Source organism: Teleopsis dalmanni, chromosome 1 (assembly GCF_002237135.1).
Source record: "Teleopsis dalmanni isolate 2A chromosome 1, ASM223713v2, whole genome shotgun sequence".
Lineage (NCBI taxonomy): Eukaryota > Metazoa > Arthropoda > Insecta > Diptera > Diopsidae > Teleopsis > Teleopsis dalmanni.
In genome coordinates, this window is record NC_051846.1 from 197,973,512 (window position 1) to 197,987,456 (window position 13,945).

The following is a 13,945-nucleotide window of genomic DNA, read 5'->3' on the forward strand; positions in this document are numbered from 1 at the left end:
TTAAATCTATTAAAATAATCAATTTCTTGAACCCAAATATGTAATTTGATTACGTAAAAAATTATTTTAAGCATAAATCAAAATATATTTTAAAATAAATAATTTGAACAAAAATAACAGATTTATTTACTAATAGTTAATTACTTATGTATAGTTAAATGCCGCTACTAAAAATAAACGTATTTTAAAATTGTCTTAAATAAGTTTACTAAGTTAACTGGTTAATGGCTGTAAACAAATAAGTGTACTAAGATTGAAATTAATTCTTTAATGCCGAATTAAAATTGGAGGACTTGACAATATTTATGGAATCAATATTTATTCATATTTGTTGTTGATACTACGCTTTTACTAATAGATATATATGACTGATTATATATATCTATAAGATTATAAATAATATATGATTATAATAATTATATATGGACTGCACGCTTGAAAAATTATTTATAGTTTAAAGTAAAAGTGCAATAGCTGTATATCTTCCCATAGTATTACGTCATACAATAATTAAGGGATGCAGAAAAGTAGAAATGGAGAAATTGCGTAATCAACTACTGTCTAAGCAATTTGTCCATGTATGCTAAATGGATAGGCATGCTTATAACAGCATGATCAGGAAAGTCCTTCCTCATCGACACCTATTGTAATAGAGCTAACCTCAATCAGGTCCCATACAAAGGAAGATTAACAGTCTTCTATACTGATGCAGTATCTTATTCGAAATCATGGTTGCACAGCAACAAAGTTATCAGAAAGTATTCGCGTAGTCATCATATAACATTGTACAAAATAGTTACATGGCAGATATAAATAAGTCAATTCCCAATATGTGCTCTAATTGTAGCTACACTTCACATTAGACCGCCTATTCGTTCTCATACCGTAATGCACATATTAACTGGAGCCTTATTGTTCTTTAACTCCAAGCCATTGAATTGGTCAGGTTTCTTCACATAAACCCTGGTTATTTATTCCAAACGACACTCACTCATCTGACGCTACCAAATCTTAACCTATATATATTCATATTTGTAATCTCTTTTGTTTTCTGCTATATAGATCTTAACTACTCGGGCTATATCAGCAATAACAACAGCAGTGTGAAAATTACTCCACCATATTAGTTAAAATATATCAAAATCGGTATATGTCCAATCCGAAAACGGTTTTCATTTATAAATACACGTTTGTTTTCTTATTGAATAAATTCAAAGGACTGAATAAAATTATTTTAATCGTAACTAAAACACTAATATCTGACACAAATATAAAAAAATTAAATATTTACTTGGTACTAACTCAGCCCCAAAACATCGGAATCGAAACGTACGATATATATTTCAAATAGATCTAAAGGAAAAATTGTATATTGTGATGGCCAACACTTGATTTTTGATTTACTAAAAAATTAAAAAGAAAACTTAATTATTATTTAGTGTCTGGTGTCTTCCCGAGTGGAACTAATGGGAGTCGTTTGGCAATAATATTTTTAAAATAATATGTAAGGGTAAAAAATAGTTTCTTTCAAGTTGTCTTTTGCTTAAAAAATTAAAGATTCAAATATTTGATGAGTTTTTTAAAAGACAAATAAAACAAATAATATAATTCGCATATTTTTACATACAAAATTTTATATATATATTTAATGAATGAAATAAAATTAAAAAGTACAAATATTCAAGAATATAATAATAAACACAAAAAAATATATAGCATATTATTCTTACAAATTAAAATTTTAATTATAAAAAACACAACATTATATGATATAATAACATTATATAATTTTAAATTAAAAGTATTTGTTTATAAATAGTTAACACGCATACGATCAATAGGTTTTCGACCATAAATACGAAAACGTTTAGATGATACTGAACAGCCATCCGCATTAGGCGATTTGATGGGGTCTCCCATATCTAATTGGTATTGATTGTCTAGAGTATGGGTTCGTTTACGTTTGAAACTCTGAAGGTGTTCTTCATCAACTAATGGCTTTGGACGTACTAATGAGCCTAAAACGATAGTTCATGTTAAAATTAAAGTCAAGTATAAATATAGATTTGAATTTACCTGCTATGGAAGCACAACGTTTCAAAAGAGAATGTTTATTATTATCATAATCATCATTCGTTTCTCTTTTTCCAGTAAAACTTGGCAAGCGTATAACAGAACTCATAAATGACCATAAACGTCCTGCACCGGTAGTGGCGCTAGGCGACGGATCTTTGTTTTTGTCTGTACCATAATTTTTAATATCTGGTAAGAAAACATCATCATCATAATCCACACTAAGACTTCCAATATGATTATATGTTGGGATCTGTGCACAATCATCAATCAATGGTCTTTTCTTTCGTGGTGATAGTTTTTCTGATAAATTTCGTGGTACAGCTTCTTTATAAACATCCGAACAATCAGAATTTTTGGTATTGCTACGTATGCTGCTCTTACGTAAAGGCGTCGAAGTAGGTGTATAAAATACTTCGCTATTTGTTGAAGTGTTTATATCCTTATCTAACTGACTCTCAATTTGAGGTGTTTCAAATTTTATAATTTTTTTTAAAACTTTTTGTTTACGTGTTATTGGTGTTATAGTATCAAAGTTATTTTCTTCCGTTTTAGGAAAGTTTTTCAAGGGATTTAGAAGATCAACCGCTTCAGCACTCGCCGCTGAAGTAGCACAAGAATTTTTCTGTATGTTTACCTCACTTAACTCTGTAGAAGTAATAATCTCGACGCTATGGCACGTTTGATATACTGAATTGGATGTTGTGCTTGCGTTGTCTACAGAGGATTGAACAGATGAAGTTGAATTGGAATTGGAATTAGATTTAATAGATTGAATTTCAGAATTTCTGTCTGTCACTGATTCCACACTGGTTAAATGTTTGGTTTTGGTTATAACAATCTGTTCTGTTAGTTTTTGCGATAAATGCTCACGGTGTAATTGTGCTTTATGCAATAACGACGAGCGTCTACTCAAATCTGAGACATCACTTTGAGTACGACGCATTGCTGGTGACAAACGAAGATCTAATGGCGCTTCCGCTACAGAGTTTCATCATTAGTAATTTAAAGTTTAAAGAAAACGTATAGAATATTATAATTAATAAAATTTGTAGTAGGGAATATAAAAGATATATAGTAAGTTTTATATGGGAAATAAAGATATCGTAATGACTGTGAGACTTCTTCAAGTCTCACAGTCATTTAAGTCTCTAACCTGTATTTGGTATACATAATCCGCGTTCGAACATTGCCTTCTGTATACTTTTTGACATAACCTGTCGCAATGGTGTGACCGCTGGCAATTTAGTTCTATTTGTTTTTCTATACCTATTTTTGTGATCCAAAGCTTGTTTAGAGGGTGTTCTACAAAATATAACACATCTGTATGAATATCACAAATACTAACTAAAAAGAATTATATAGATATACCCTCCTGTTGGGTTCTGCATTGCTGGACTTTCTACATCACATCCACTACCATAAATACTTGAAACATGTTCACCGGATGAGTTAAAAGTGGGCTCTTTAGGTTTTGCAACAGCGAATTCAGTGTTAACTGGTGTTGAAGTGGAGCGTACAAGTTTTCCTCTAACTTGTGGGCCAACTCCAATGCTGCGTCGAATCGAAGAATTGCTTATATTTGATATGTTTTTAATAGATGAAACGCTGTCACTTATAAATTCACCCTGCGTAATTTTGCTTTGTGTTCTCCAACGTAGCTGTAGCATTGACATCGGGGTATGACTTACAACGTCGAAATCGTTCTCTCGCAAAGGTGATGTCTGTGTTGAAATGGTGATTTGTGTAACTGTTTTTGTTAAACCAGACTTGGAACTGTCTTTGGTACTGTTTTGATTTAAAACGCATTTCTGTTCCTTACTTACGTTGGAAGTTACGGAACATTTAGTAAATTCTTTTAAATCTGCGATTTTTGTATACAACTGTGAATAATTCAAATTGAAAATAATATTTTAAATAGTTTATTTTGTATTTAAACCTTATCACATTTTATGCAATGAAGAGGTAAATGGTTTGCGTTTATATGCTCCAACATCTCCTCGTACATGTGAACCTTTAATGTTAATGGTTGTTTAGCGCATATAGAACAAAAGAGATATATAGCCTTGGAGGACTCTTGTTTGTCAGATAATTGGGCAGAATTTTGGACCACAATAGCATGATTTTTAATTTCATGCTTTTGACGACATTTTTCGCAACAAAATACGTTCTTGCAAACTCTACATATAACCTTCAATATTAAATTTTTATGATTAACTGTTATCCAGCATTTTGTCAATAAATCCAATAATCAAAATAAAACTTACATCGGCTGAAATTTTCATTTTGTAAATTATTATAATATTAAGGAGTGCTAGTTAAATTAAAATTTGTACAACAAGAAAGAAATATAAATTTTATATTCCAACAAATACTAATAACGGTTTTTTGAAAATATTAAAAAAATATTTAGTAATTATCACAAAGAAAAGGTGACCATAAAGATATCCTTAATTCACAAAAAAATGTAAAAAATCTTTTGATACGTAAGAAATTATCAAACTTTTTTTATTGAAATGTTTAATGTACATTAAATTTAATTAACTTTTATAATACTATTAAAAGTTTTTAATTATATAAAACAAATTTTTAAAAACAGAAACACAATAAAGTTTAACAAAACAGAGTTGTATTTATGCGTACCATAAATTACAACACTGAGCGAAATATTAATCAAATAAGAGTTTTTGAGTATGGCAACTTTTAATTCAGTGAAATGTCATTCTCCATTTTATAAATGTATTACATTCTATCAATCTGCTTCATTAATAAAGTTGCATCTGCGATAACAAGAAGTGATTTAATTTTAAGAAGTTTCTACTATGGTAATTATTTTATTTATAATATAAATAACATATTCTTTATAATATTATTAAACTAAAATTGATTTATTTGTAGTCATTGACAAGTATTTTACCAAATCCCACCAATTCCGTTTGGGATAGAGAAGATGAAAGACGAGTCACAGCAAAAGGAGCGCCCAAAATAGGTGCTTTGGTGTCAGCAAAAATTGCAGCACCTCCCTATGGGCAACGTAAGGATTGGGTTCCGCGTACGGAAGCAGATTTTGGTGATGGCGGAGCTTTTCCAGAAATCCACGTAGCACAATATCCATTGGGTAAGTTTTTATTTTAAGTGTGGTTTTCTTACATGCGCTGTAAGAATTATTTTTTTTTTCTTAAAGGCTTGGGCTGCCCATCAAATATTGGAAAAAAATCAAATGCACTAGCTGTACGTTTGGATGAGAAAGGAAAAATTAAATACGACGCCATAGCAAGACAAGGTCACGGGAAAGATAAAATTGTTTACTCTTCCATATCGCAATTACTTCCAGCTGAGGTATTAGCAGAAGATGCAGAAGAGTTACAACTTCCTGATGCGGAAACTATTGCAGAGACAACAGAGGAAACACGTAGAGCGTTGGAAAAGTTGACTAGTCAAAAAATTGCATCGGCTTTACCTGTAAGACATGCAGAAAAACTGGCACCTGCACAATATATACGATACACACCGTCACAACAAGGTGACGCATTTAATTCTGGAGCTAAACAGCGTGTTATAAGAATGGTAGAAGCGCAGCAGGATCCAATGGAACCACCAAAATTTAGAATTAATAAAAAAGTACCTCGTGGACCTCCATCACCGCCTGCACCGGTTTTGCATTCACCAACACGAAAAGTTACTGTGAAAGAACAAAAGGAATGGAAAATTCCTCCCTGCATATCAAACTGGAAAAATGCTAAAGGTTATTTACAAAGCTTTATTTAATGGAATATGGTTTTTGATTTTTTTATACATTTATTTTTAGGTTACACTATTCCGTTGGACAAACGTTTGGCTGCCGATGGACGTGGCTTGCAGCAAGTTCATATTAATGAGAAATTTGCCAAAATGGCTGAGGCATTGTATATTGCAGATCGTAAAGCACGAGAAGCTGTTGAGGCGCGTGCACAACTGGAGAAGAAACTGGCACAAAAGGAGAAAGAAAAGAAGGAAGATATGCTTCGTATGATGGCACAGAGAGCAAGAGATGAGCGAGCAGGTTTACGAAATCCAGAAGATGTTCCTAGCGCAAGTTCAGACGTAAGGGAGAGAAACGAAATACGTGCAGATCGTCATCGTGAAAGGCAAAGAGATCGTAATTTGGCTCGAGCTGCACCAGAAAAACGTTCCAAATTGCAACGTGAACGTGAACGAGATATATCAGAACAAATTGCACTTGGCATGCCAGGGAAGACGTCTACCAATGGTGAACCACTCTTTGACCAAAGATTGTTTAACACAACAAAAGGCATGGATTCAGGTTATGGAGACGATGAAGTTTATAATGTTTATGACAAACCATGGCGTGATACTAATACTTTAGGCACTCACTTGTATAGACCAAGTAAACAAATTGATAATGACACGTATGGCGCCGATTTAGATCGTATTGTAAATACACAACGTTTCGTTCCTGATAAAGAGTTCGCTGGAACTAGTCGTGGTCCAAATGCGCCACAAAGAAATGGCCCGGTACAATTTGAAAAGGAGGAAGATCCATTTGGTTTGGATCAGTTCTTGAATATGGCCAAGAAAGCACCAAAGAGAGGTGAAGATAAATCTGATCGTAGTAATTCTGATAAAAAACGTAAGAAGGAATAAAGAATTTTATATTTTAAACTTAATTTTGATAGTAAATTGAATATTCTTATTTCAATAATTATAATCATACGTTTAAATCGTTCTTATGTTAGAAATATATATGTTGGTGACCTTAATATAAGTATCGTTTATTAATTATAATAAAAATTAAAAACGACTTAATCTCGTATTATTTTTCTAATTTTTAAAATTTATGATGTATGCATTTCTATTAAGATATTTAGAATTCTAGTAGGCAGGTTATAACGGCGACCCAATGGGATCCACTTAGGCGTATACGCCCATTGTGTTACCATATAGTTAAAAACTCAAGGATTATAGAATTCTACGAAATGTCTGCAAATTTCTAATGTTTAACCAGTTTAAACAAAATATAAATTCTTAACAGAAATTTCTTTTTCACAAAGTTACTTTGCATATTAAATTTATTTATCACCTCTATTCTATTTTGAATCATATGAGAATGGGTATTTATACCCTATTCTGAATTGTATGGGAATTAAAATTTTTTATCCTATTTTGCAAATTGTGTTGGAGATAAGTTAAAAAATATTAATAAGAGTTTAATTTAATATGTAAATAACTTATGATGACAAGATTTTTGAATATATTTTAATAAAATTATTATAATAAATTTAATATTTTTAAATTTTTATTTTATCCACACGGATTGATCGAATATGTTTTAATAAAATTATAAAAAATTTAATATATTTAAATTTTTATTTAATATATTTTATTAAAATTATTATTATAATAAAATTATTATAATAAAAGTGTTATAACAAATCCACATGGGCTTTTCCACAAATTAAAGCGTTAACTATTGTTATTTAAAACAATAGAATAATGAAAAAAAACCCAAATTGTGGAATGAATGGGATTCGTGGAATAAGTGAAATAATTTTTTGGAGTTATGCGCAGGTAAAACATTGCTTCTTTTTTACTGTAACATCTGTAGAATTATAAACTATTATTACAGTCTATTAATTGAAGGTTATTTCTATCCTAATTTTAAAAATAAATACTATTTTCAAAGAGAGGAACTCAAATTTTAGGTAAAATATTAATAAATAGGATATTTCATTTTGTTTTATTGTATGTAAGAAAAAAAATGAATTATTTAAATAATAAAATAAAGTTTTTTATTATTTACTTATAAAGTATTCATTTATTCATTTCTTATATTTTTTATTCATTTCTTATATTTAGGGTATGTTCACTGTATTCCTTTGCATTTGGAACATATTATGAACGCATTCGACCTTCGTTGGAACGCATTCATATAGAATGTGATCCAATGTATCTCATTCGCGCTTGAAATTTTGTATGCAAGAATGAGCCATTTGCTTCTTATTTTCGATTCTTGACCAAAATGCGCTATTTGAGGCTAGTGTAAATGCCGTATAAGAAACATCTATAGATTTTACAGAAAACTCATATAATTATTATACGTTTGTATATGTTTTTGTTAAAAAGTAGTAGAAATTGAAAACAAAACGTTTTTGTGCAACCCTGGAATGGTCCACCGCGATTGTGCTTGCAATTGCAGTCAGAATATTTGTTTTTATTTTTTAAAATTTGCATGAGAATCTAATACTTATTAAGGAAAGTAATTTACGATGGATTCCAGGAAGAGACAGTTGTCTGTTACAGAAGCCATAACGATAGAACATGCGCCGAAATTTCATAAACGCATTCGTCTACAATCATCGACTAAAAATATAGATGAACCAAAGCAATTTAGGGCTCTTCTAGATTCCACAACATCAAACAGCAAAGAAATTCTCGAATTGATAGTTAAAATATCTGATGAACGGGAGTTTGATGATATAACAGAATCACAAATAAAGGAGCTTATATCCAAATTATTTGATCTATACCGGCAAGAGCGTGATGGCGATTCCATGGTACGCGTAAAGATATTAGATCTTTTAGCCGATATCTCCAAAGTTTGCATGCCACATATAATAAATGATCTTTTGGATAAAATTATTTATATATTAAAAGTGGAAAAATCGAAGAACGTTATTTCTGAAGGATTAAAAAGCTTACATACTATTGGTACGCAAAACCTAGAGTCAATATCGTTTTCATATGTGAGGAGTATATCAAATTTTGCGCAGAAACAATTAAGTAGCGAAAACTATAGGACACAGAAAAATGCATTGTTAGTGCTATCGACATTCATACCACTGCACGATTCTCAGAAATGTATTGTGGATGTCATAGCGCTATATGCGAACTCACAGGACATGGGAGTACGAACAGAAGCGCTTCGTTCAATTTTAAAATTAGGTGAAAGAGGAGCATCTCTCACTCCTGAACTCTACAATTTTGCTGTAGCTGCTATGAAGGTATACTTTAATAATAACCAGAAAAATTATTTATAATAAATACATTTTGTTTTCTTAAAACTAGGACGACTATGAGTGTGTACGTAGAGAAGCATTGAAGTTAGTTTTTAAATTGGGTGCCACCTGTCCAGATTACATGATCCAAGCTAATGAAGAAGAGGAACCCATGCGCTTAATAGATTCAGCTTTTAATACGATTTGCATATCGTTTTCAGATTTATGCATTCGAATTCGCGTGCAGGTAAACGTGGTGATTTTGTTTTTAGTATTGGATTAAAAATTTTCTTTATAGGCTGCAGAACATTTAGCACAATTAATCCAAGTCAGTCCAGAATATCTACATCAGACATTGCATAAACAAGTAATGAGTAATTTACGTCGTAAAAAAACGGCACATGAACGTGGTGTTTCTTTGATGGCAAGCGGAGAGTTTGCTTCAGGAAAACGATGGATGAAAGATTCACCATTAGAGTTGATTGATACTGAATCTGTTTCTTTACTTTCTACTGGTGCCTGCGGTGCTCTTGTTATTGGTCTTGAGGATGAATTTCTTGAAGTGCGTGCGGCTACTGTAGATGCTATGTGTAAACTAGCACTTTCAAATCCTGATTTTGCAGTTACTAGCTTAGATTTCTTAGTGGACATGTTTAATGATGAAATTGAAGATGTAAGAATTAAAGCTATTTATAGCTTAGTGGCTATTTCACATCATATTGTGTTAAGAGAGGATCAATTAGAAATGATGTTAAGCTCATTGGAAGATTACTCAGCGGATGTGCGTGAAGCTTTACATATAATGGTAGGAGTGTGCCGTGTTGCAACGGAGTCTTGTCTTATCCGCGTTGTATTTAAGTTGCTTGATGTGCTAGCGAAATATCCGCAGGATAAATATTCAACATTTAATTGTATGCGTAAAATTGGACAAAAACATCCAAACTTATGTATGGCAGTGAGCTCCCGTCTTTTACAAGACCATCCTTTATTTCAAAACGCTGAACTCGATGTTGAGGATCCCGCATATTTATGTGTGCTTATATTACTTTTCAATGCAGCAAAACATTTAATACCAATGATCAGTTTATTTCCGGATGTTACGCTAAAGCATTACACATATTTACGCGATGCAATGCCACAACTGGTGCCACAATTACCTATAGAAGGTGCATCAACCGTAAAAACCATTGACAAGCATGAAGGTTTAAGTTCATTGGAATATTTGAATATAATCCTGACACGCATTCATGAAATTTTTGGAATAGCTCCTGCTCGAATTCCACTACTGAAAACAGCTCAACTCAATTTATTGGTTAGTTTCCTTTTTGTTTAAAGTATTAAATTCAGATAATATAAAAATATATTTATTGTTTAGCGATTAGGTCAGATAGATCCAGAAATGTTCGGAACTGCAAATTTCTTGGAAACTTTTTTAGCAGCGCAAATACAAATTGCACAGTTACAGATCTGTACAACATATCAACAGAGTCGTGTTCCACTTAAAGAATCCCTAACACTTCTCATAAGAAATTGTCTTAAATTGCAGCATATATTCTCAGGTCTTACCAATGAGGATTTATTGCTTGTGAAAGAAGTTTGTCTTCGAGCAACTGCATTGAATTTAATTTTAATAGTGCAGGATCGTTCACAAAGTGCGCTTGCGCCATGTCAATTATTATTGAAGACAGCAGCCGATATAAGTAATTTCCTTGAACAAAAAGAAAATTTACAGCCTGACGAATTTACAAATGCGCTATTAACCGAACTTATAAATATTCCCGATCCAAAACCAGGTCGAGTGTATCGTCAAATTTTACGTTTGGTGCAAAATGCCTCACTTGTTTGCATGCCACCGCCTAATGTAAATATACGAATGTGCGTTGCAAATATTGTGGAACCATGCGCACAAGTGGCGTATGATAATGTTATAAAGGTGACAGCTGGTCTAATTGCCTCATTGCCATTTGTAGCTGAAATTAATAATATGCAGGAATCGCAAAGAGGGGATATGCGAATTAAAGTTAGATATCCGGATCAGAATGTACATGTAATTGTACCGAAAATGACAGATTTTAAAAAGATTATGACAGAGCATGGGGAGCAAGAAAGTAATGTGAGATTGCGATCGACTCTGCTGTTATCACATAGTGTCTGGACAGAGGCATCGTTGGTTGAAATAACTTTGTGTTTGGGTGTGCGACCCAGCACAGACATAGAGTTGTGCAAAACAAAAATACTTTTCGCACCTAAACCGGTAAGAAGAGGAATTTAAGGATAAGATAACGAATCAGTAAGTTTTATTATTTATTAAATGATCAAGGAATGTATAATAAAATAAATAAGAGATGATAGAGTATAGAATGGAATAACAAATTTTAAACTATTAAAATTTGTACTTTATAAATATTGGACAAGCCATTCTATTAATATTTTTATTTGGCTTAAGTTATAGTATATGTAAAATATGATAGTGCTAGATATGATTTGATCACTATGGACTCAAAGAAAGTTTATCATTTTGTTGCCGACAATTTAAAATATTTATTAATTATAAGTAATAATTGAATGAAACAAAAAGAAAATCTTCATATCATATATAAATATAAAATTACTGGAAAAAATATATAGGTATATATTAATGAAAACCATTTGCGTTTACATTAGTGCTAAACCACATAAAGTTGTAAAGTCGGTCCGATACTCTGCACAAAGTTAAAAATTAGTTTATATAGAATTTGCAAAAGTAATGGTTGCTTCAAATTGCTTCAAAATCAGTTCGATTTAGAATCGGTTCTCACCTTTGAAAAAACGTTTCTTATTACATTCTCCATTCTCTAGCAATAGAACGGTTTTTACAAAATAAAACTAAATTTCCTTTCCTTTTTGCTTTTTGTTTCATAATTAGTACATATTATCTTATTACACTAAATAAATATTATAGTATTATCTTATTTACAAATATAACCCAGAATTTTAAAATAAAACAACAATGATTAATTTATTCTTCAATATTAATTTTATTCCCTACAAAATAATCTCCATCAAAGGCGTTACATATATACGAATGTTTGTTCAAGTCTTTAAAAGACTTTTCATAGATCGACAAAATTATTATCATTAGCATAACTTCTGCGATTTATGGACGCAGTCGACTCAAAACGTTCTCCTTAAAATATTAATTTATGTGTGCATAGAGTAAGAGAAAAAAGTCAGAGGGTGCCATATCAGCAAAATAACGATTTTGGCAGTAATCGCGCTATAACAGGACGCATTCCCTAATTTTATATTGGTGGACCTCACTAAAATGTTTACTTCATCTTCTATTTCTCTCACAGCCTCACGACGTTTAATGAACAATATTTTCTGCACATTTTCGATGTTTTCTTTGTTAATGATGTGATTGTACGACGTTTATTAGACAAATTTTCGGTGCTTTCTCAATCCTCTGTGGGTGAACAAACCGCCTATTTGTTCAAATAAATTTAACATTGTAAAATTCGAAATAGAAACCAAAGATAGACTTGCGCTTAGACCCCAGTTGTGACCAAACTAAATGACGTATTCGGCTTAATTAAATTTAATATGTACAACACTAATAGTATTATCAAGAAATAAAATTCAGGGATATATTCAGCGAAGTCGGCTGATATAAAAAAATTTCGGATTACAAAATCTCTATAAAAATATGCAGAAAAAGTGCGAAAAATCTAGGCGCAAACATAGTATATATAATAGATGTATAATTCCAGTTTGTATTCTTAAACTTCAGAATTAAAAGTTTTTAACATTATATGTATATATCTATATAGGCACGACATATATATTAATTATTATTTAACTAAAATAGATATATTTCAATTGAAGGTTTTTATACAATTGCATATTTGTTTTATATAATTGTATTATCCTTTTGAGCTTAGTTTGCAGCTAAAGTATCCATTATTATAGGTAAATAATGGTTTTAATAGCTTGTCTAAACATAACCTGTCACTTTTTTTTTTCATTTACATAATGAAATTTATCAGTACTTAACCTAAAAATGAATTTGAAGTGAAATGTTTTACAACACTAATTATTTCTCTTTGAAAATCGAACGTTTTATTGAAAATCCGTGCTGTCAACGTCAACAAGTGGTCCTCTCTTTAGTTTAATTAGTGTGAGTATGAGTTGTCGTAAAAATGTACTTTGTCACCTCTCATGCAACTGCCCCTTTAGCTCAGTGGTAGAGCACTGGTCTCGTAAACCAGGGGTCGTGAGTTCAAACCTCACAGGGGGCAACTTTTAACAATTAAAATTTTTTAAAAATTATTTTATTAAATATAAGATTTCTATATTAATAGAAATTGTTTTTTTCACTCTAAATTATGTTATATAATATGAATAAAAAAAGCATTAATCATTCATACGTTTGATTTGGCACTTTGCACAGTTTTGATTCTCTTTATGGTATATTAATTAAACTTTAATATTTATAAAAATTGTAATGTATTATTATCATATGCCATTGTTATACCTCAATAATTCACGTTGTTACTTAAAATTTATTGATAACAGAGAATATGAGTAAAATAAATATACGTTTTAATCGTTTCTTTCTAATACTCGAAGTTAAGTTGATATATTTTTGCCATTTTCCAAGCCGCAGTTGATTCACAAATCCAGATATAATTAGTACTCTTAATTTTATTGTATTTTTAACCACACAGTGAAGTAAAAACTGCAAATTAATAATAATATTAAGTAAAATAATTAATTCATACGTTAAATGGGCACGCCCAAATTCGTTTGTATATAATAATTTTGAAGTGAACTCACACGTGATACTTTTTATTTTATACAAGCGATATTAATCCAGTTTTATTAAATTTATTTACAAA

At 31.0% G+C, this 13,945-nt stretch overlaps 3 protein-coding genes and 1 non-coding gene across 4 annotated transcripts; 3 read left to right on the top strand and 1 right to left on the bottom strand.

Annotated features, from left to right (window-relative positions):
• Nucleotides 1-1,793: 1,793 nt before the first annotated feature.
• LOC119671179 (mitosis initiation protein fs(1)Ya) lies at nucleotides 1,794-4,372 on the bottom strand. Its single transcript, XM_038081731.1, has 6 exons — nucleotides 4,341-4,372; nucleotides 4,013-4,264; nucleotides 3,445-3,956; nucleotides 3,230-3,378; nucleotides 2,077-3,054; nucleotides 1,794-2,018 (listed from the first exon to the last, which is right to left on the bottom strand). Exons 1-6 carry the CDS (start codon nucleotides 4,356-4,358, stop codon nucleotides 1,810-1,812), a joined length of 2,118 nt encoding a protein of 705 aa, XP_037937659.1. The 5' UTR covers nucleotides 4,359-4,372; the 3' UTR covers nucleotides 1,794-1,809.
• Nucleotides 4,373-4,789: 417 nt separating this feature from the next.
• On the top strand, nucleotides 4,790-6,787 carry LOC119671180 (puff-specific protein Bx42). Its single transcript, XM_038081732.1, has 4 exons — nucleotides 4,790-4,898; nucleotides 4,972-5,191; nucleotides 5,258-5,818; nucleotides 5,882-6,787. The coding sequence occupies exons 1-4, from the start codon at nucleotides 4,896-4,898 to the stop codon at nucleotides 6,715-6,717; spliced, it is 1,620 nt and encodes a 539-aa protein (XP_037937660.1). The 5' UTR covers nucleotides 4,790-4,895; the 3' UTR covers nucleotides 6,718-6,787.
• Nucleotides 6,788-8,201: 1,414 nt separating this feature from the next.
• LOC119671181 (integrator complex subunit 4) lies at nucleotides 8,202-11,427 on the top strand. Its single transcript, XM_038081733.1, has 4 exons — nucleotides 8,202-9,074; nucleotides 9,139-9,315; nucleotides 9,367-10,380; nucleotides 10,444-11,427. The coding sequence occupies exons 1-4, from the start codon at nucleotides 8,340-8,342 to the stop codon at nucleotides 11,338-11,340; spliced, it is 2,823 nt and encodes a 940-aa protein (XP_037937661.1). The 5' UTR covers nucleotides 8,202-8,339; the 3' UTR covers nucleotides 11,341-11,427.
• A 1,846-nt stretch (nucleotides 11,428-13,273) lies between these two features.
• Nucleotides 13,274-13,345, top strand: Trnat-cgu. Its single transcript has one exon. It is a non-coding gene; the product is annotated as a tRNA-Thr (tRNA).
• The last annotated feature ends 600 nt before the right edge of the window (nucleotides 13,346-13,945 follow it).

Excerpts from the sequence above, each read along its gene's own strand:
- LOC119671179 (XM_038081731.1), bottom strand. Across the intron at positions 3,379-3,444 it reads ATGCAGAACCCAACAGGAGG|AACACCCTCTAAACAAGCTT; the intron begins GTATATCTATAT and ends TATATTTTGTAG. Across the intron at positions 2,019-2,076 it reads ACGTTGTGCTTCCATAGCAG|GCTCATTAGTACGTCCAAAG; the intron begins GTAAATTCAAAT and ends CTATCGTTTTAG.
- LOC119671180 (XM_038081732.1), top strand. Across the intron at positions 5,192-5,257 it reads CGTAGCACAATATCCATTGG|GCTTGGGCTGCCCATCAAAT; the intron begins GTAAGTTTTTAT and ends TTTTTCTTAAAG. Across the intron at positions 5,819-5,881 it reads AAACTGGAAAAATGCTAAAG|GTTACACTATTCCGTTGGAC; the intron begins GTTATTTACAAA and ends ATTTATTTTTAG.
- LOC119671181 (XM_038081733.1), top strand. The coding sequence starts at position 8,340 with ATGGATTCCAGGAAGAGACAGTTGTCTGTTACAGAAGCCATAACGATA. Across the intron at positions 9,075-9,138 it reads TTGCTGTAGCTGCTATGAAG|GACGACTATGAGTGTGTACG; the intron begins GTATACTTTAAT and ends TCTTAAAACTAG. Across the intron at positions 10,381-10,443 it reads CAGCTCAACTCAATTTATTG|CGATTAGGTCAGATAGATCC; the intron begins GTTAGTTTCCTT and ends TTTATTGTTTAG.